The sequence below is a fragment of the Budorcas taxicolor genome, chromosome 5 (genome assembly GCF_023091745.1).
Source record: "Budorcas taxicolor isolate Tak-1 chromosome 5, Takin1.1, whole genome shotgun sequence".
NCBI classification, from domain to species: domain Eukaryota; kingdom Metazoa; phylum Chordata; class Mammalia; order Artiodactyla; family Bovidae; genus Budorcas; species Budorcas taxicolor.
The window spans coordinates 3250845-3273874 of record NC_068914.1 but is presented as its reverse complement, the minus strand read 5'-3'; the positions used below and the strand labels follow the sequence as shown (position 1 = coordinate 3273874).

Genomic DNA, 23030 nt, shown 5'->3' with positions numbered 1-23030 from the left:
ATAGTGGTCATATACCACCCATTTAATCAGTCCTTGAATTTTGTCCAGTGTACAATTGATGTAATTTTCTTCATTTCTCTTTTGGAAAAGAAGACAGCTATCCATTTTAATCTTTTTTATATAACAGCTTTATTATGATACAATTCACATACCGTACCACTAGTCCATTTAATTCATTGGTTTCCAGTATATTCACTGATACGTACGACTGTCGCCACAGTAGGTTCTATGACATCTTCATCACCTCACAGAGAAACCCCACTCCTTTGGCTCTCATTCCCCCATCTCCCATCCTCCTCAGTTTCTCAGTTCTGAAAAACCACTGATACTCTTTCTGCCCTTGTATGCTTTTCATCTCTGATACCACACTTCTACTCTGGGATTGCCTAGCTATTAATGAGAATGGTTTCACTATTTCTCCAAGTGTGTAGTTCATCTGGTTAGGCATGTTACGAGGCATTTAGAACAATTTGATACTTATTCCTCGGTCTTAAACAAATTTGTTTTATCCTCTCTGATCTGAGAATTATTTTTCGGAATTTTAACACTGAACATGTACTGAACATGTATTTGGAAGTCTTCTGTAAGCAAAGCTTTATGCTTAAATGACTAACGTGGGTTCTTCCCTCATGAAGTTCATGTCTAGAAAAACATTCTAAGTATAATTGTCAACACATTTCCAAAATATGTGTCAGGTATTTTCCTGTATGTCAAAATGTAGAAAGGAGTAAGAGGCAGTTGTGAAAGCAAGACTATGCAGCGCATTAAATGCCATGATAGCATAGATGTTGTGGGGCCAGAGTAGAGTGCTGTGCTCTGTCAAGAGCTGGGCACTGTCAGACCCTACAGAAGAGGCCTACCTTGAAGACGTGGTAGCATTTAGTAGGAAAGTGACAAACATAGGGGATAGTATGTTTAAAGGCCTTGACAGTTTTTTAGAAACAGCCTTCTTGCTCAAGTATCAAGTTTAATAGAGGGCTTAGCAAGAGATGAAGTGGATTGCTGTCCTGTCATGGAGGGCTTTGAATGTACTGCAAGGGAGTTTTAGAATTTTTTTTGGTGGCTTTAGATTTTTGAAAAGGTGAGTAATATTATCTTTTTACTACCAATGGACAGTAAAATGGTAGCTGGATTTGCAGAAAACCATTGTTAGGGAACTAAGTGTTAGAAGTTTTTACAGCATGAACATTCTAGATGAGATGTTAGAATCCTCAACATATGTAATAGCACAGGAAGGGAAAAGAGATTGAAACTCACCCTGACAATAGTGACTAGAATTAGCTTTCTTTTATTTATTATGATGCAAATGGCTACGGTCCATGGGGTCACAAAGAGTTGGACACAGCTGAGCGACTGACACTCACTTTTCAGATATTGAGAAAAAGAGTAAAAAAATCACTGTGCTTTCTGTTGTAAAAAAGAAAATACTATGGAAAAGTAAGAGGTTTGGGTTGGAAAGATAATGAATTCAATTTTATATTATTTTGAGAGACCTCATGTGAAGTAGCAATGAAAATCTGAGACTAATAAAATAAAGAACCTTTAATGAATATTTGGAATTATCTACATAGATTTGGAGGGAAAAAACATACATAGTATCACCCAGGAAAAGGGTACAGATAGAGAAGGGAGGACTGGAAAACCATAGTGGAAAAGATTACATGCCCGTGGATACACTGGTGAACTAGATGGGAAATGAGGAAATCTGGGAAAGTGCAGTTTTATGAAAAACCAGGGGTCAAAAGGGCTGAGGTGATATAAAGTATTGAGTTGGATAAAAGCTGGCAGAAAGCACTTAAGATTTGCTTAAAGATTATGTAGAGGGTTGTGTAATATAGGTCCATAATAACTGAATGTTTATAAATGGAATGGATTTTCTGGAGCTCTTCTGTTGGTATAGTTTGTGTGTGTGTGTATAAAATTGTGTTTTTAGAGCAGTTTAAGGTTCACCGCAAAATGTAAAGAAAAGCACAGAGATGTCCCATATATCCCCTGCCTGCATACATGCATAGCTTCCTGCATTATTAACACCCCCCGCCAGAGGGGTACATTTTTTTACGATCAGTGGACCTACATTGACATGTACTCATCACCCAGAGTCCAGAGTTTGCATTAGGGTTCACTCTTGGTGGTGTGCATTCTGTGGGTTTGGACAAATGTGTAATGATGCATATATCTACCATTATAGTATCATTCAGAGTCTTGTCTGTGCCCTTAGTATCCTCTGTGCTCTGCTTCTCTCCCTGCCCCCAACCCTGGCCATGAATGTTTAATATATAAAATAAGGCGATTACTTAAACTTAGAACATAAGAGTTGAAAAACTTCATAGAGAGGGTGTCTTTTTTTAAATCCATGTATTTGCAGTTTCCAAATGGAAATTTTTCTATTTCTCTGCTTTTGCCACAGATAATTGGCCTTTTGAATGTTTTTACACCACAGAAATCCCTAGAAGAATTTCAAGATGTGTAAGTGTAATAATTAAAATTTTGTTAATACATATCATTCTTGGATTGTTACTGCATACTTAAGCTGTTGCCTTTTTTCGCCCATAAAGTTACATAGTCATGGAGCTCATGGATGCAAATCTTTGTCAAGTGATTCAGATGGAACTAGATCATGAAAGAATGTCCTACCTTCTCTATCAGATGCTGTGTGGAATCAAGCACCTTCACTCTGCTGGAATTATTCATCGGGTTAGTAGAAAAAACTGTCATGTCTTTTTTTAATCGTTGGGGTTAAATTGATGTAACATAAAATCCACAGTGTTTCAAAGCGTGCAGGTCAGTGATACTTAGTGCCTTCACACTGTGCAACCACTACTGATACCAAATTTCAAAATATTGTCATTGCTCTGGAAGGAAACTCCCTACCCCTGGTAGTCACCCTGTCCCTTCTCTCCCCAACCCCTGACATACACCAGTCTGCTCTCAGTGTCCATGGATTCACCTCTTCTGGATATTTCATACAAGTAGAGTCACATGATATACGAGCTTTCTGTCTGGTTTCTTTACCTTAGCATGATGTTTTCCGTTTCACCCATGTTAGAGTGTATATCAGCAGGTCATTCCTTCTTACGACTGATGAATATTCTGTTGTATATATTTCCCACATTCTGTCTATCTGTTCATCCATGAATAGACACCTGGGTTATTTCACCTGTTAGCTTTTAGTTTTTAGCTGTTAAAAACACTAAGGTAGAAGTATTTGAGTTCCTGTTTCTAGTTCTTTTGGGTATCTACCTAGGAGTTTTATTGCTGGGTCTTATTTAACTTTCTGAAGAACCAGCAAATTGTTTGCCACAGTGAGTACACCATTTTACATTTCCAGCAATGGTACACAAAAATTCCAGTTTCCCCACATCTTTGCTGATTCCTAATGACTTTTTCATTCTAGCCATCCTAGTGAGGATGAAGTGGTATCTCATTGTGGTTTTAACTTGCATTTCTGTAATGACATTCAGCATCTTTTCATGATTGTTTTGTATTTGTATATCTTCTTGGAAGAAATATCTATTTAAGCACTTTGCCCATTTTTTAATTGAGTTGTTTGTCTTTTTGTTGTTGAGCTATCAGGGTTCTTTATATATTCTGAATACTAGATCCTTATCAGATGAGTAATTTGTAAGTATTTTCTCCTATTTTGTATGTTGTCTTTTCACTTTCTGGATCTCTCTTGATTTTCACTAAAATCAGTTGATGTTTTCTTTGGTGGTTTATACTTTCAGGGTCGTGTGTAAGAATCCATCGTCGAATTCGAGGTCATAAAGATCTACTCTTAGTCTTTCATCAATACTTTTAGCTCTTATGTTTAGGTTGTCGACCCACTTTGAGTTAAGTTTTGTATATGGTATGAGATAAGGTGCTAATAACTTCATTCTTTTGCTTGTGAAAATCCAGTTATCCATTTGATCCAGCTAGCACCATTTATTAAAAGAGACTATTGTTTTCTCCTTGAATGATTTTGCATCCCTATTGAAATTCAGTTGGCTGTAGACAGGGTTTTATTTCTGGACTCTCAGTTCTCAATTCCGTTGGTCTTTGTGTCTGTGCTTTTATCAGTACCACTTTATTTTGAGCACTGTAGCTTTGTCGTAAATTTTGAAATGGGGTAGTATGAGTCCATCAACTTTATTCTTTCTCAGTATCATTTTGACTGTTCAGGGCTCCTTGTGATTCCATATGAATTTTGAGTATCAGCTTTTCCATTTCCGCTGAGAAGGCCATTGGAAGTGTAATAACAACAAGGATTTCATTGACTCTGTAGACTGCTTGGGTAGTTTCTCTGTCTTAACTGTATTTAGTATTCCAATTCACAAATGTAGGATGTCTGTCCATTTACTTAGGTTGTATTAGTCTATTTTGTGTACCATAACAAAACAGCACAGACTAGGTGGCCTAAACAAGAGAAAGTTATTTTCTCACAGTTTTTGGAGGTTAGAAGTCCAGGACCAACATGCAAGTAAATTCCGTTTCTAGTGAGAGCTCTCTTCCTGCTGTGGAGGTAGCCACCTTCTTGCCACGTCCTCACGTGCCCTTTCTTCCCTGCTTGTAAAAAGAGAGCGCAGACTCTGGTATCTCTTTCTCTTTTCTTATAAGGACACCAGTTCTCTTACCTTGAGCCCAACCCTTATGACCTCATTTAACCTTAATTACCTCTACAAGGGTCCTGTCTCCAGATACAGTCACATTAAGGGTTAGGCTTCAATGTTTGCACTTGATTGGAGGTGGGGGGGGGGGGGCGACGGGGAATGCAGTGTAGTCTGTGACAGATCTTCTGTGTTTTACAGTTTTCAGTGTGCAAGTCTTTTCACGACCTTCGTTAAAATTTTTTCCTAGGTATCTTATTCTTTTGGAAACTATTATAAATGGGTCCACTGCTAGTGTATAAGAAACTGACCCTTCTATTCTTAGTTCCCACTCACATCCCATTGACTAGAATTAATCTCAGGCTGGAAAAATGTTGTAGAGAAGATGGAATAGTCAGTCAGTCCACTGCTTCTGCCACACCTTCATACAAGTTTGGTAATTCTTCAGAGATAGAGAGAGCGGTGCTGCTAAACGCCGGTGGAAAGGTGCACACTGACGTGTGTGTGTGTCCTCGGGCACTTAGTCGTGTCCAGCTCTTTGCCACCCGTGGACTGGAGCCCGCCAGGCTCCTCTCTCCATGGACTTTTCCAGCCAAGAATACTGAAGTAGATTGCCATTTCCTACTCCGGGGGATCTTCCTGACCCAGGGATTGAACCTGCATCTCCTGCATTGGCAGGCGTATTCTTTACTACTCTGCCACCAGGAAGCCCATACATACTGAAATACAAGGATGAATTTCAGATGACATTCTTTTTCGAAAGTATCTTTCCCTTAACAATGACTATTTAAAATTTTTTTTATTTTGTTCTTAATTCTTCCAAAGTGTTTAAGGTTGAAATCTTATTCCTAGACTAGAATGCAGTACTACAATGAGCCATTAAATCATTAACCAACATGATAGACATTGAAATAGCATCAAAGCTCATAATATTTATTTTGGAACATGCAGTGTTTCTTTGCTGAGGTATTGCATTTTGGAAATCAGGACCACATATTTACAGGATAGCAATGATAAAAATGTTCATCCTCTCTTCCAGTAAGCCTGTTGATATTTATTTTTAATTTGATAAAACCAGTCGATGACATGACAAACCTAGACAGCATATTAAAAAAGCAGAGACACTGCTTTCGTGACAAAGGTCCATCTGGTCAAAGCTGTGGTTTTTCCCGTAGTCATGTACAGATGGGACAGTTGGTCCATAAAGAAGGCTGAGCCTTGGACTGCAGGGAGATCAGACCAGTCAGTCATAAAGGAGATCAGCCCTGAATATTTATTGAAAGGACTGTTGCTGAAGCTGTAACTCCAATACCTTGGCTACCTGATGCGAAGAGCCAGCTCATTGGAAAAGACCCTGGTGCTGGGAAGGATTGAAGGCAAAGGAGATGGGAGCGGCAGAGGATGAGGTAGATAGCATCACCAACTCAATGGACATCAGTTTGAGCCAACTCTGGGAGATAGTGGAGGACAGAGGAGCCTGGCATGCCGTAGTCCATGGGATTGCCAAGAGTCGGACGCAGCTTAGCAGCTGACCAGCAGCAACAAACAGGTGGCACCTCTTCTGACGCCATCTGTGACTGCCTGTCAGCACAGGCTAAAGACAGTTACATGCTGCGCTGGATGTAGGCATGCCGGAGTGGTTAACCATCATTTTTCAGGCCAGTGTTGTGTATTGTTAATCACTGATATTCAACATGTGTGAATTATAGGCCTGCTCTTTTCGGTCTCTCCGTTCATGATAGGATTCGTGGTAGCTAAAAGGCCAGATGGGTTGAACGGGAAGCCTTGAGTATTTATGCCGCTGCCTTTTTATGATTGTAACATAGAATTCCTTGAGGTTGGGTTCACATGGGTAGCTCTTCACAGACGTTACTTAGTAGCATCAGCAGCAGGTGATTTTATGGATTAGTGGCACCAGGACAATGCTGTCCTACCTCTGTGGGCAGTCAAAAATTGTATGAACAAATCTGTATGATTTTGGGTGAGAAATCAGTGATGGGAAAACTGGTAATGATTACTTTGGTCCTTCAGAGTTGAACATCTGCCTATTTGAAAAGTCAAATGACATGTGATTGGGTTGACATAGAATGGCCTATTGCTGATATATAATATCTATATAAAGCTTACTGTGATTTTAAAATGAGAATATACAAGTGAATATAAATGCTAACTTATGATTCTCTCTTTAACCATAAAAGTTCTTACATGAGCTTTGAGATGCCATTCCAAATCACTTTTACACCCCTTGATTGAAAGTATCTAGCTAATCATATTTTCTAGCAAATAAAACATTACTAACTTCTAATAACTACTGTATGTATTTGTAAATTAAAAATGCCCTCAAGCTAGTTTCTCAAATTTGTCTATTTATGATGAATCTGTGCAGTGGTAACAATTACAGTTTGAGAAAAATGAACAATTAGTATGAATTGTTTTATAAGAGATCTCATTCATAACGTGTGGACTGCAATTATTTGTTTATATCATAGCAGTCATTTTTTGTATTTTTATTTTTGAAGGACTTAAAGCCCAGTAATATAGTAGTAAAATCAGACTGCACTTTGAAGATTCTTGACTTTGGACTGGCCAGGACTGCAGGAACTAGTTTTATGATGACACCTTACGTAGTGACTCGCTACTACAGAGCACCTGAGGTCATCCTAGGCATGGGCTACAAAGAAAACGGTCAGCAAACACTATTTACTTGAAATTCTGTTCAGATTTATTTGCTTTTGTTTATCAGATTTCTTATGTAAATACTTAAATTGAAATGCATAAAGAGAATTATCGCTGTTTGAAGTGTTTATCAAGAGTTTGGAAGTAACTACAAATTTTGTCATAAATGTTTGGAAAAACTTGGGGCCCCTGTTTATTTAAATACAAATACATAACCATCAGTACAACCATCAGATAAAGAATTTGTTACCATGGCCCCTGTAAGAATACATGTCTAGAATACATACCATCTTCTTGCCTGTAATGTGAAAATGAGCACTCTAACATGGGCACAGGGAGTCTACAGTGGACCCATCTCAGCACCCACCGTATCTCTAGTGGTGATCTTGGTTTACATCAGTGGTATTTGCACACACTTCCTGTCCTATGGCATTAAAGGTAGCAGCAGTAGCACTTAGTGCAGACTTTCAGAGCTGCAATAAGGCTACTCTGCAGAGCTGATGGGTAATTAACTTACGGTGACCTTTCAGGGGAAATGGTGTTTCATCAAAGCCCTTGTGTCCAGCCTTAGAGAAATGGCATTATTATGTGCGAATGTAGCCAGTTACATAAATTAACACTAGAATTAGATTGAAGAAAATGCTCAGGCATGTAGTTCATGAATTTTAAAAAAATGTTATACATACACATATTTATACCTAAGAAAGGTATAAATTTGCTGAATCTCAGTCATTTGGAAGATGGATAAGTCTACACATGATTTTATTGACTTTAACTTTTAAAATGTGATAATTCAAAATACTTCATAGAGTAGGACCTAGACATTTTTCCTAGCAAAAGACTCTGAAACAGCAGTTCACTCTGAATCAGGAAACTATCAAATCAGTTTTGAGGATTCTTTTTTTCTAAAAAAGATAACTTTGAAGTAAGGATTTTAGCTTAATATTCTTATCTGAGCCAGTTAAAAACACTTTAAACATTTATTATCAGTATTATTCTTTTGTTCTTAAATAAACACTCTGTTCTGTTGTCTTTACTCTTGACCTAAAATTGTCTTATACCCTGTAAAATCCAGTGAGTTAGATTTAGTATTATACTTTTTTTTTTTTTTGGAGAATTGCTATTTCAAGTGACAGCATGATCATTGTTTTTAAAGTATTTGCTGTAAAACCACTGATTGTCATAAATAATGTGCAGTGTGTCACTTTGTCTTCGAATTGTGATCTTAGGCGCTCCCTAGTAGAAATTAGCACCAAGAGAAACTATCATGTAAAGAGTTGACATACTTTCCTTTCTTAGATAAGAATTCTATAGCCTCACTTTATTGTGTTCTTTCAGTCTCCAGGAAACTGAGTCAAATATAGTGCTTCATGTTGATAACTACATCAGCCAGCAAGGTTAAGCATAAGAAACTTCCACCTTTTAGTGGCACCTCTCACCCATCCTACACCTGTTTTAATGACTTTGTTTTATATATATGTCTTTTATTGCAAGCTACCCTCAAAGCTTTTTGGAAAGTGAGATAATGGGATATATTTAAACTGCCAAATAGCCTGAGCAGTTAGACCTGTAAAGCTCTTCTTATGTTTGAATCAGGCTTTTCATATTCTGAGGACAGTCTTCATTTGCCCAGACAGTGCTTGCAATAGCCTCTCATGCTTGTAGCTTTAGAAATGTTTTAAAATATGTTTTTCTCAAGATTATGTACATAAATTGTGTCCTAGATATCTAACTAAAGCTTGCTATTCTCTATAAAATCCACAAGGAAAAAATTGTTGTAATAGATTTTTGCCAGAAATGAAAACCCTGGAAAAAAGTTTTATCTGAACTGATAGGTAAATATTAACTTTCCCTCTAAAATTTTATCCTTGGAAGTTGAATTATGCCATAGATACAAAAAGATTTGTATGTATTCTAATGTGAAATTTTAGAGAAACTTTAGTTCCACAGGATTTCCAAAATTTACTCCTAAATATAGCTCCTAAAATTCTGTAATGAGCTAATGGTCTCCTTATGAGTGTACTAGAAAGTACGGATTTTAAGTTCCCAAGTTGTCCTGCATGGTTAAAGGTGCATCTCTAACATCTATTCTTGCCCTTTTATTCTTTTGCTATTAAAAGAGTTGAAGTCTTCAGACTGCAAAAACAAATGCAAGTTTCTAAAACTTCCCTTCAAATTGCTTACTCTTCCCCTTCTTGTATTAAACTGTAAGCACCTTCTCTTTTTATCTGTTTTCAAACCCAAAGATATAAAGTGTCAGGGTATGTGGTTAGTTTTAATGAAATGGGTGGAGATCCTCAAATTGCTTATTTCTGTGTCTGGCGCATTCTTTTCAACATTGGTTGGAACTCTCTTTTAAAATTAACAAGCGTCACAGGATTTCCCTGGTGGTCCAGTGGTTAAGACTCGTACTTCTACCACAGGGGACGCGGGTCAACCCTTGGTCATCCCGTGTGGCCAAAATAAACAAAGTCGGCAAGGGTCAGTAAGTCTAGTAGGAGACTCTGTAGATGATAAATTTGCGGGAGCTTTCATACTGTGTTCAGCCGAAACCAACTTCTTAAACCAAAAGTGGTTTAGTTCTACAAGTTTAAAACACTCTAGGTGGAAAACATGAAATGTGCTTTTTTTGCTGTGTTTTCTTGGTTATTTGTTCATTCTCTGTGAACTTGGGATAGTAGAGTAAATGCAACGTGGTGTCGCAAGAAAACAAATGATTTTCTATTCAGAGTAAACGTAGCACTGCTCAAAACAGATTGATGAACTCCAACTTGAAAATTTCTGAAGACCGTTAGGTTAACTTTTTAACTAATTATTCATAGAAGCATTATTTCTGTTAAACATTTTAATATGCTAGACTGTTTCTGCTCATGCTTTTTTCTTTTATTTTACTTAAAGAGAGAGGATAATGCACAGTTGAATCTCCAAATAGTATCAAGGTTTTATTTTTTAAATTTTGGTACCTCATGTACATTTTCAGCCTTATTTGTAAATTTGTGTTGGTTCATTTTCATATTTTGTAAGTAAATTTTCAGGGGCAAACTATAGGCTTTAAAATCATCTGATTTCTGTGCATAGCTCTCCCTTTAAATTAGATATGTAGCTAAAAGGCTACACTTCACATTTGCTTTTGTGAATCAAAGCCTTTTGAAAAATATTTTATGTTTTAAATTATTCCATTAGCTAAAATTAAAGTCACTTTTTTCTTTCTGTGATGTTTTGCAGTTTTTATATAAAGCAGTCATGTTATGCTTCTTTGATTTTAACGACCTTTTGCTTTGCTTTTCCTTCTTTTGTGCTGCAAACATATAGTGGATTTATGGTCTGTGGGGTGCATTATGGGAGAAATGGTTTGCCACAAAATCCTCTTTCCAGGAAGGGACTGTATCCTTGCGCTGCTGCAGCAGTTTGATCAGTTAGGTGACGGGCTTCCTTATGTTCCCTAATGAAAATGAGTCTAGTGTACATTCACACCTGTGGGTTCCTTTTAAACAGACGTAAAGTTTGTGGCTGTTATAGTTCAGAAATTTCTGTGATGTTTGTAGGCTGCATTTGGCAGTAGGACATACAGTCTCTGCTGGTAGTTAGAGCACACTCACTGTCACTCATTTTTATTTTATACTGCTTTCTTTAATTTTGAAGTATACATGGTGTGTGTGATTTTTTTTTAATGTTTATATATTTTTTTATTTTAACCAAAATCTTTATGTTAATGTCATTGCATTTTGTTTTCAGTTGACATTTGGTCAGTTGGGTGCATCATGGGAGAAATGATCAAAGGTGGTGTTTTGTTCCCAGGTACAGATCGTATCCTTATCTTTGGCCTAAAATGTAGTTTCTAAAGGTCAAAATGTAAGACAGCACTTCAGCCTGATCAGGTATAATGTATTTTGTCTCTCCCTAGTAAAGTATTGTTAAATTACTCTTTAAAAATACCACCTGCTATTTGACATAGACTTTCCTTTCCCTCATTGATTGTCTCATTTGTTAATTCTGAAAACTACTCAAGTTAATTATCCACAGTTACTTGTTGGCTTTGAGTTGATTTATTTAACCTGAATCAAAAATCATGGCTTGCATTAAATTTTTATAATAATTGTACACTTGAGTAAGTCTAGAAGTACTTAGGACATGATATGAATTTTGAATTGTTGTTCCTGGTCACCCTTTTGTTTTGTCCTCCCCACCTTCTGTTTTGTTAATGTTCTATGTGTTCTGTGTCTTTTGGTTGTTGTCTCATTTCTCAACATAACATACTGATCTTTTCATCTGAGAGTTTCAGCAGTAACAGTTGTATGTGGTGATGAGTAGATTTGGGTTCATGATTTTTGTTCATCTGACGACTTCTGATATTTGTAGTAACAGTGATCTGTTATTGTGTTTATCAGCTAGTGACACTTAGAATTGTTTTAAGAAGACGAATGGGAGAAACCGTATTCATTGGGTTACAGTAAGAAAGTTTTAGGTCTTAATCCATGGGGAGCACTTGAAGTATAAAGACTAAAGACTGGGAGGAAAGAAACCAAAATAGTGAGTCATTTTCTCAGACTTCAGAGCTTTAAAATATTTTAGTTAACATAAGCTAAACAAAGAATTGCAAAAAGGAATGCCATCATTTTTATTGCTGCTGCTTATTTTCTGTTAGTTTAGAAAACTCAGAAAAGCAGGACAGATGATAGATATTTCTTATCTTCTCAGAAATGCAGTCACATTTTCTGATAAGCTAGAAGAAAAGGCAAATTCTGTGTTCAGAATTGTGTCCAGTTTATATGTAGAGTCTATATGGGCAGGAATTACCATTTTCCTTTGAGCCACTCATCATTTGTATTTGGAATTTGTGAGTTTAAGCTTCCATTTTTATGATAAAATCAGTATTAGTAGACACACACATACACACAGGAAACAAGGTTAACAAAGCTTGTCATTGATTCTTTCTGTCCACCTACAGTCATTGCCTTTTGCAAGGTGGCTATTAGATTTATAACTGCCACATTCTTTCTTAGAATTTTAAATTGCTATTTTCTTGTTATTTTAATATGGATATGACTAATATGTTGAACATTAGATGCACAGTATTTTTCTTAGCTACTTGATACTAGATATTGATCAGTGGAATAAAGTTATTGAACAGCTTGGAACACCATGTCCTGAATTCATGAAGAAACTACAACCAACAGTAAGGACTTATGTTGAAAACAGACCTAAGTATGCTGGATATAGCTTTGAGAAGCTCTTCCCTGATGTACTTTTCCCAGCTGACTCGGAACACAACAAACTTAAAGGTACTTTTAAAAATATTATCTTTAATTCCATTGTGGGTAGGTGGCTGTTTGAAGAGGAGGTTTATGGGGGTGTATTTATATTGTTATGGGATGTAACTCAACATTATTTCTGAGTAATGGAACAGTGTGAGGTTTTAGTTATTTTTAGTTATATTTTTAATCATATCTATGACCTAATTTTATAGTAAATCTATTCTTTTTAAAGCATTTTTTAGTACATGGTAATTTCAGATTTCTGAAATTTATTGATAATTTTAAAACCTTATAAGGTACGTTACATAAACATCTTACTATTTTTGCAGCCAGTCAGGCAAGGGATTTGTTATCCAAAATGCTGGTAATTGATGCATCTAAACGGATCTCTGTAGATGAAGCTCTCCAGCACCCGTATATCAATGTCTGGTATGACCCTTCTGAAGCAGAAGCTGTAAGTTCTTTTCTGAATGTTTGAAGAGTATATTGTACTCTTAGAGTTGAAGTTAGGTTTAGAGTATATATTTTTCTAATTTTAAATAAAAATATAAATAAATGATGATGGTGCTTTCTGTTTTTGCATGAAAAATTCCTCTAGAGAATGAACATATCCAAGTACCTCCTACACAAAATAAACTTCCCTCCCATTGTTTCTTGCCTTTTTGCCGTATTACCTTGTAAGTTGAGCTATGACGTTGAGCGCTTTGAGAAAACATCTTAACTTTGTTGTAAAGAAATTATTGTGTCCAAAGCATAGCACAATTCTATGATGTAAATAAAATATAATAGCTGCAAAAACAAGAAAAAAAAAGACTATTAGGCATCTTTTTTCCCGTCATGGAGTCTTCCCAAATTAGTCTGTCTACACAGAATCAGCATTGATCGTTGGATCAGTCTTGGTATAATGGTGTGTTTTTCCAAGGCTTCTGCATGGTTAATATTTCAAGTAATTGTAAGGAATTTATAGACTTTGAATAAACTGACTCAGTTTTTGTTGCCTTGTTTTTCAGCCACCACCAAAGATCCCTGACAAGCAGCTAGATGAAAGGGAGCACACAGTGGAGGAGTGGAAAGGTAACGTCCCCCAGACTCTGTCGGAGGGAGCCGGGAGAGCGCTGGCTTCCTGTCCTGCTCAGTCAGCATTTTAGGGGGATGAAAGACATTTTCTGTTATTCATAACTGACATTTGATAATATGATTTAAACTATTTTGCAGAAGTAGAAACTAAACCTCCTTCCTTCACTAACTTAATGCCTATATTCCCCACCCCAGACAAAGGCACATTTGTACGTTCAGGAACTTTAATATTCTTTCACAGTCTGCAAGTATACAAACCTGTGTGTTTGATGTCTCCCCCTTCTCCTCTCCCACCCTGTTTTAATCACATCCGGTTGTATACAACCCGCAATTGCTTTGTTGATATTGTCGTATATTTTAGAGACCATTCCCTCTTGCTCCATATACCTGGCTCATCTGCTTTAATAGCTGGTTAGTGACCTGCTGTGCGGCTGTGTCACAGGGCGGTTCTAACAACCGTGTGAAGAGCATTTAAGCTGGGTCTAGCCGGTTGTTGTTACAGTCTGCTCTGTAGTATTCTTGTGCACATCTGAGAATATGCCTGTGAGAAGAACCTTGCAAGGAGATTTGGTGGGCCAAAGGATGTTTTCAGCTGTTCCTAATTACTCTCTGAAGAAACTGTAGCAGTTTACACTCACATCAGCATTGTATAGGAATGTCTTTTACCCCCACCCTCATCAACAGAGTGAGTTAATTTTTAATCTTTGCATATCTAATAGAGTAGTGTGTGTGTGTGTTTTTTTTTACTTCGGTTGAATATTAATAATGCTTTGAAAGTCTTGGAAATGTTAAAGTATTTCTTTCTTTAAAAGATTCCCTGGGACATTTGGGCCAAGTTACCTTTAGATCTCATTTGCTTCTATTTATATTGCTGTCTGTCATGTAATATTTTGACCAGTTTTGTATCTGCATGACTTTGGAGAAGTCACTGAAAATCAGGTGGACAGAAGATATGTTAATAAGAGCTAAGAACCTAAATACTTGGAAGGCAAAAGGACTGGGAGGTATAAACCAAAGCAGGTAGTCCATTTACAGGTTTATTTGGGAGGAATGAAGTTGATTCTTTCTTCGGAATAATCAGAAATTAGTTTTCCCTCAGTTGACTTGGGAGACATATAGTATTAATAAGGTTCTGTACAGCCCACCAAGATGATAGAATTAGGTAGAACCTAATACATCTGTCTGTGTAATATGTAATATACGAGAGTATAGAAACTATGGATCAGAGTAGGTATTAAAATGTCTAACCTGATATTTTATATATCATTACATTTACAGTAAACATACATGATATTTTGTGGAATTTTAATAGGCCCCCAGGTGTAAAACACACTATTATATACCACTAAGAAAGAGAAAACAATGCCAGCTGTACTGCACCATTAAGCTAACTGAAAAAACTACGTCTAAAAATCAGTGAAACATAGTATTTTCATTTGTATATTTCTAGGATTTTTGATTACTTTAAACATACTTATTCTTGTTCTATATCTTTTTCTCCTACCCAAATGCAGTTTAGTAGCTACCTACAAATTCCCTTTTTTAGCATCATAACAGGAAAAATTCATTGCCAAAGCTACTAACTACAGATTAGTTTGTCAGGTTAGTACCCCTGACTAGTTTTGGTTCTTCTGCCCTCAGTCCAGTTCAGTCGCTCAGTCGTGTCCGACTCTGCGACCCCATGGATCGCAGCACGCCAGGCCTCCCTGTCCACCACCAACTCCCGGAGTTCACTCAGACTCACGTCCATCGAGTCGGTGATGCCATCCAGCCGTCTCATCCTCTGTCGTCCCCTTCTCCTCCTGCCCCCAATCCCTCCCAGCATCAGCGTCTTTCCCAGTGAGTCAACTCTTCGCATGAGGTGGCCAAAGTATTGGAGTTTCAGCTTCAGCATCAGTCCTTCCAATGAACACCCAGGACTGATCTCCTTTAGGATGGACTGGTTGGATCTTCTTGCAGGCCAAGGGACTCTCAAGAGTCTTCTCCAACACACAGTTCAAAAGCATCAATTCTTCGGTGCTCAGCTTTCTTCACAGTCCAACTCTCACATCCATACATGACCACCGGGAAAACCATAGCCTTGACTAGACAGACCTTTGTTGGCAAAGTAATGTCTCTGCTTTTTAATATGCTATCTAGGTTGCTTTTTACAGAGATATTGTTTTATCTCTCTCTCTTTTTAATCCTCCTATCTGGAATGCTTATCATTCCTTTTTGTTTCTTAAAGACATCTCCCGTTCTTGCCTCTATCAAGACTTCCTATTTTTCTTCTTCCTAGCTCAAGTAGGTTACCATCGCAAGCAGACTTTGGTGTCTCCAGCTCTTGTATCCACTTATTTTGCCTTATTATCAACTTGAGTATCACCATACCCTGTGACCAGAAGTCATTTATCAGATGTCTAATCTAATGAGTTACAGACTCCTTGAAACTCTGTGCACGCTTCCTGTGTTCATGTTTTTCTCGGAAGAGCATTCGTCGCTTTTATGCAGTCCTCAAAGAGCTTCATGGCCTGGGAAGAGTAAGGGCAGTGTTAGCACACTCCAGAAAGGCCTTAAGCTGACAGGCAGACTCATGAGGCACATCACACTTGACATCAGATCGCGTCCCAGAACACAGGGCAGGGGCCGGATATGCTGCAGGGCAGCATCTGCTCTTTCTCTTCGGTTGGAGTGGCCCTGCCAGCCGTCCACCCACCGTCCAGCAGCCTAGCTAAGGAACGAGATGCTCGTGGAGAAATCTGTATAGTAATGATAGGCCGTGCTTCAGCTCAGAAGGTATTGAAGGATAGCTACCTGATTCTTTCCCTTTAATGAAAATGTATTTGTATTCTCTTCTGATTAAAGAAGGTTCCATATACTCTTGCATTTATATCTTTTAACAGGTATCTGGGTAAGTACCTACAGTGTACCATGCTCTATGCCAGGCTCTATTCTCTATTGGGAAATAGGAGTTAGTTAGACAAATTTGAATCAGGCCCTCATGGAGAGAATTAAATGAGTATTTGTAGTATAGGATGATAGAGTATAAAGTCCTGGTGGAGTATAGAAGATAAAACTTACAACCTCAGATCTATCTTATCTAACTTTGGGAATATTACAACAGAGATTTTTTTTCTTTCAATATAATTCATGGTTGAGGATGGATAAATTGTTATTAACACCTTTGAACCTTTGGTTGACACTTTTCAACCTTCTACCATTGCAAGGACACCATTTGAACTATATAATGTGTGTGAAAATTTTTTGTTTAACATATACTTATCTTGGGAGATTGCCTGTCAGACTTTGAAAAGTTTTTATTTACCTCTTTTTCAGAATTGATATACAAAGAAGTTATGGACTTGGAGGAAAGAACCAAAAATGGAGTTATACGGGGGCAGCCCTCTCCTTTAGGTTGGTTACAATATAAGCTTAGTTATGATTACAGTTTATTTCTTGTGTTGTGATCTTCAGTGGCCTGAAACTTTCAGTTCTTTCTCTATTTGCTGCCGTTAGTATCCAAAGTTCAGTAACTGTAAGGAGTACACCTTCTGTGGTTAAATTTGAAAGCACTGGCACACTGTTCTATCAATACATTGTACTAATGCATCAGTAACTGACTACATAAAATGTGCATCTTTTTCTATGATACTGACATCCCAGTGAAGAACTGAAATTTAAAATCTTTTTTATTGTTGGCATTGTTGTTGTTAAAACTGCTGTCAGAGGGTATTCTATCTCTTAAGAATGTTGGCTTTGTATGAGTTAAACATTTTCTTTTATCATAAGCTCATGTTAACTTTTAGTACTTGTAAAAGTGGGAAGAATTTAAGGGAAAAGTTAGGTGACATGTACATAGTAAGTACGTACCACAGGATAGATATAGGTGGTTTTTGTACTTCGTTTCATTCAGCCCTGGAAAACCCCAAGGAAGGGATTTTTATGCACATTTTACAGATGAGGAAACAGTTTAGAAAAGTTAAATGATATAAGACTACAAATCTTCTGTGTAGAAAAGTGAATACTTAAAGCCATGTTTATCAGTAACTTCAAGAGGGCGTGGTTTTTCCAGCATCCAGTTTGGTCTCTGGCTGGCAGCAGAGACTTCTGGCTACAAAGGTTAGGGAGAGATTAAATTTGAGCTGAGTCTTGAAGAATACTGTTTCAACTGATAGGTCTTGAATTAGAGTAAAACTGTGTCGTTTTAATCATCCTTCTAAAACTCTTATATAATAATTCTAAGAAAAAAATTGGATATCATATCTAGCATCTTGTTTATGAAGTAATATTTATAACTATAGTTTCAGGTACCCAATTTTTTGTACTGTAAACATATATTTAAATAATTTTTGTAGCTTTCTATGACATTTTTGCTTATATTTTAATTCTTTGTTTTTTAAACCCTTGATCAGAAATGCAGACTTCCAAATTATAATATAGATTCTCTTGAAAATATAAATTGAAAATATAAATTTCGACAGCTTATACTTACAGTTAGTTGTAACAGAGGGTCTATTATAAATGCTTTAATAACTGAGTTAATTAATTGGCTTTGTAATTGATATGCAGTAGTCATATAAGTGAATTGTTCATCATGGAGGCTCAAATTGGATTTGAAAAATCCATTATTTAGGAGAGTTTTATACTTTAGCATAATATCCTAGTCAGTGGCACATCATGTCAAATGTTTGAGTAAACTTAATCACCTCATGAGATAGATACAGCAGTTGTATTTGTTCTTAATTTATAAGTAAAAATTTTGAATCCTAGACAACCTTTAATTTAGTGACAAAGTAAGTCAGTGAAAGGACAGGACTACAAGTTTCTAGACATTTTCTAGATTCTCAGTTACAGCTTGCAAAGAGTGTTAGTAAATTAATGCTGTAAAAATATTCAGTTCTTGATTATATGCAAAAACAGAAGAAACAATTGACTTACTCAAAATATCAGGAATTCATAATACCGTTTTGTCTTGATTTTAAAAAGTAAATATATAACTTAGCCCCCTGGATTTCGTCTTGGCTTTATTTTGGTTTAGGTAATATTAAAATGAGTTTGCGTGCCTTTGAGTATATAGAGAGTAACGGAGAGGGAAATGATAGATACCTGAAATTAAAGATATCAGATCCAGAAATTGAAGACTTTCAGATACAGATAAATTAAAGATTTTTCCATATTATTGCCATTCAGAGAATTTACTGAGAATTTACTATGTTGGTTGAAAGGTCAGAAATAAACAAGTTTTTTCCCCTTAGGTATTTGATTTTCAGATTAAAAAGTTAACTTTAATTTATGATGCATTTAAATTTTAATTTTTATTAGATTAAGAAATTGGGATAAAATAAAATTTGGATTAAAAATAGAGGCATGAGAAAGTATATGTGATAAAACACTTATGATTTGACTGTTTCAGTACAGGTCTTTGAAGCTATCCATGGGATTGTATAATCTTTGGTCAGAAAAGGTGCATCCTATAGTGTTGTACAAATTGAACTTTTTTTTTTTCTGAAGTGATTTTAATCTGTAGATGAAAGACTCTAAGTGATACTCAGAATTGAACTTCTAAAAGTTTGGTATCATCATCTCACTGTGACTGGGAGCCCGATAGGCTCTTGGGTCTGGAATCCGAGGTCCTCACCCCTCCTCTTTCTCTCTCCTGCCAGCCTGAGGCATCCCGTGCACCTCCTTTCCCGGTGCGCCTCCCATTGCCTGCTCCGTCCCTTGAGGTTTCATTCTCTGTCTCCCAGCCCCTGCCCCAGCGCCCTAGAGATTTGTCTGTTCCAAGTCCCCTAGTTAGTTCATTGCTGGACTTGAAGACAAGCTCTCAGAGGACCATTCGTGCTTTATTGTTTTATTTCTTGTCATTGGACAGAAAGGAGGGATAATTGCAAACACTGAGGTACTGGGTTCTGGAGCAGTGGTTTTCAACTCGCTAGGTTTTAACATCACTGGGTCCCTGAAACTCACCCCTAGAAATCTTTATTACTCAGTTTGAAAGCTGTTGCTTTTTATTCCATAAATGTGTTCTTAAGAACTTCTGTATAACTTGCATTATCCAATGTACTCATGTTTGGAGTGATTCTTACTTAGTGACCGTGCAGTTCAAAAGCTGTTGCCTGTTGCATGAGCCACGAGCCATATTCCCCGCCCCGTAGTGTCATTTCTTCTTCCTGACCCAGTTGCACTGTGAGAATGTTTCTGTAGGTTAAGTATTCCTCTTACTTTTTAAAATCCAGGAAATGCTTGTTAGGCTATACTTTTGGTAAAGGAAAAGAAACTCCCCTACTTTTATCTCTCTATGAAGCCCATATGTACATTTATCAAGTACTTATTAGAATGGAAATAACAAGACCCGAGTTTCCCTATCTGGAGCACTTGTGTGGCTCTGGCAAGTCAGGTAACCAGATGGGGCAGCTGGACCAAGGATCCTTTGAATTAAAATGATTTTAATCTTTGTCCTGGCTTTTGCTTTAAAACAGGATGTATCAGAAGGATGGTTTGTACTTTACAGTGAGAAGATGTCATGAAGCATTTTTTATTAGGGCAGGTGTTTTATTAAAAACATTTATTTTATTGAAGTATAATTGATTTACAATGTTGTGTTTCTGGAGTACAGCAAAGTGCTTCAGTTATCCATATATACAGTAGTTTGCCCTTGCTCATCTCACACTCCCTGTCCAGCCACCCTCACCCCCCGTTGGGCCAACTACCAGCCTGTTCTCTATGTGAGTCTTTTTCTGTTTCATAGATAAATTCATTTGTCATATTTTAGAGTTCACATGTAAGTGATATCATACGGTAGTTGTTTTTCTGACTTAGAATGATAATTTCTAGGCCATCCATATTGCTGCAGATGGCTTTATTTTGTTATTTTTTATGGCTGAGTAGTATTCCAAGGTGTGTGTGTGTGTGTGTGTGTCTGTCTGTGTGTGTCTGTGTGTGTGTGCGCGCCATGTCTTCTTTATCCATTGATCTATTATTGGACATACAGGCTGCTTCTGTGTCTTGGCTGTTGTGAATAGTGCTGCAGTGAATGCTGATGTGCATGTGTCTTTTCAGATTATAGTTTTGTCTGGATATATGCCTAGGAGTGGGATTGATGGATCATATGGCAGTTTTCTTTTTAGTTTTTTGAGGAACCTCGAAACTTTTCATGGCAAGATGGGCACAATAAAGGACAGAAAGGGTATGGACCTAACAGAAGCAGAAGATATTAAGAAGAGGTGGCAAGAATACACAGAAGAACTGTACAAAAAAGATCTTCATGACCCAGATAATCACGATGGTGTGATCACTTACCTAGAGCCAGACATCCTGGAATGCTAAGTCTTGTGGGCCTTAGGAAGCATCACTACGAACAAAGCTGATGGAGGTGATGGAATTCCAGTTGAGCTATTTCAAATCCTAAAAGATGATGCTGTGAAAGTGCTGCACTCAATATGCCAGCAAATTTGGAAAACTTAGCGGTGGCCACAGGACTGGAAAAGGTCAGTTTTCATTCCTATCCCAGAGAAAGGCAATGCCAAAGAATGCTCAAGCTGCTGCACAATTGCACTCATCTCACACGCTAGCAAAGTAATGCTCAAAATTCTTCAAGCCAGACTTCAACAGTATGTGAACTGTTGGATTTTAAAAAGGCAGAGGAACCAGAGATCAAATGGCCAATATCCGTTGGATCATCGAGAAAGCAAGAGAGTTCCAGAAAAACATCTACTTCTGCTTTATGACTATGCCAAAGCCTTTGACTGTGTGGACCACAACAAACTGGAAAATTCTGAAAGAGATGGGAATACCAGACCACCTGACCTGCCTCCTGAGAAATCTGTATGCAGGTCAGGAAACAACAGTTAGAACTGGACATGGAACAACAGACTAGTTCCAGATAGGAAAAGGAGGACGTCAAGGCTGTATATTGTCACCCTGCTTATTTAACTTATATGCAGAGTCCATCATGAGAAACGCTGGACTGGAAGAAGCACAAGCTGGAATCAAGATTGCCGGGCGAAATATCAATAACCTCAGATATGCAGATGACACCACCCTTAAGCAGAAAGTGAAGAAGAACTAAAGAGCCTCTTGATGAAAATTGAAAGAGGAGAGTGAAAAAGTTAAGTTAAAACTCAACATTCAGAAAAGTAAGATCGTGGCATCCGGTCCCATCACTTCATGACAAATAGATGGGGAAACAGTGACAGGCTTTTTTTCTTGGGCTCCAAAATCACTGCAGATGGTGACTGCAGACATGAAATTAAAAGATGGTTGCTCCTTGGAAGAAAAGTTATGGCCAACCTAGACAGCTAATTAAAAAACAAACACATTACTTTGGCAACGAAGGTCTGTCTAGTCAAAGCTGTGGTTTTTCCAGTAGTCATGTATGGATGTGAGAGTTGGACTATAAGAAAGCCGAGCACCGAAGAATTGATGCTTTTGAACTGTGGGGTTGGAGAAGACTCTTGAGAGTCCCTTGGACTGCAAGGAGATCCAACCAGTCCATCTTAAAGGAAATCAGTCCTGAATATTCATTGGAAGAACTGATGCTGAAGCTGAAACTCCCAATACTTTGGCCACGTGATGTGAAGAACTGACTCATTGGAAAAGACCTTGATTCTGGGAAAGATTGAAGGTGGGAGGAGAAGGGGACGACAGAGGATGAGATGGTTGAATGGCATCACCAACTCAGTGGACATGAGTTTGAGTAAACTCCAGGAGTTGGTGATGGACAGGGAAGCCTGGCGTGTTGCAGTCCGTGGGGTCACAGAGAGTCGGATATGACTGAGCAACTGAACTGAATGGCAGTTTTCTTTTTAATTTTTGAGGAACCGTCATACTCTTTTTCCATAGAAGCTGTACCAGTTTACATTTATTAGGGCTGTAGTTTTTTTTAACTGTTTGAGTCATACATCCCTTGAGATCCTCTCTACAGCAAAATGCAATGCAGACAGTTTTGCATGTATTATCAGTATTATTCACACACAGTCTGAAGCCAGTTCATGAATCTTGCTATAGGACTGTTTCTAAATATTGCTTGGAGTTGAGAATTCTTGTCTTGAATAATTCTTGTCTGAAATTGAAAAATTAGTAGAAAGGGCAGGGGCTCCAGGTTTCCAGACATTTTCCAAATTCTCGCCCCGTAGCTTGCAGTGAACTGTTTGTAAGTTAGTGTTGTGCTGTGTGTCACTTGTGGTTATTTTTAGTGAGCCTTTTAAAACCAAAAGAAAAATTATTGACCACTGGAGGCAGTCGGCACAGTACTGGTAGCTCCATTTGCAACTCTGTCTGCAACTGATTCGCTGTTCTGTTCCTCAGCACAGGTGCAGCAGTGATCAGTGGCTCTCAGCGTCCGTCATCATCGTCGTCTGCCAATGATGTGTCCTCAATGTCAACAGATCCGACCTTGGCCTCGGATACAGACAGCAGTCTAGAAGCGTCGGCTGGGCCTCTGGGCTGCTGTAGATGA

At 37.6% G+C, this 23030-nt stretch overlaps 1 protein-coding gene across 3 annotated transcripts in view; it reads left to right on the top strand.

Moving 5' to 3' along the window:
* Positions 1 to 23030, top strand: part of MAPK8 (mitogen-activated protein kinase 8) — a 95103-nt gene extending 72073 nt beyond the window's left edge. The window contains exons 4-12 of one of the 3 annotated variants that reach the window (XM_052639323.1): positions 2408 to 2466; positions 2556 to 2694; positions 7106 to 7271; positions 10998 to 11069; positions 12362 to 12544; positions 12847 to 12971; positions 13528 to 13591; positions 16910 to 16987; positions 22885 to 23030. In XM_052639323.1, the coding sequence (XP_052495283.1) occupies positions 2408 to 2466; positions 2556 to 2694; positions 7106 to 7271; positions 10998 to 11069; positions 12362 to 12544; positions 12847 to 12971; positions 13528 to 13591; positions 16910 to 16987; positions 22885 to 23030 (1032 nt within the window). Of the gene's footprint in view, positions 1 to 2407; positions 2467 to 2555; positions 2695 to 7105; positions 7272 to 10574; positions 10647 to 10997; positions 11070 to 12361; positions 12545 to 12846; positions 12972 to 13527; positions 13592 to 16909; positions 16988 to 22879 lie in introns of all 3 variants that reach the window. The other 2 variants (XM_052639324.1, XM_052639325.1) reach the window with 2 other exon arrangements.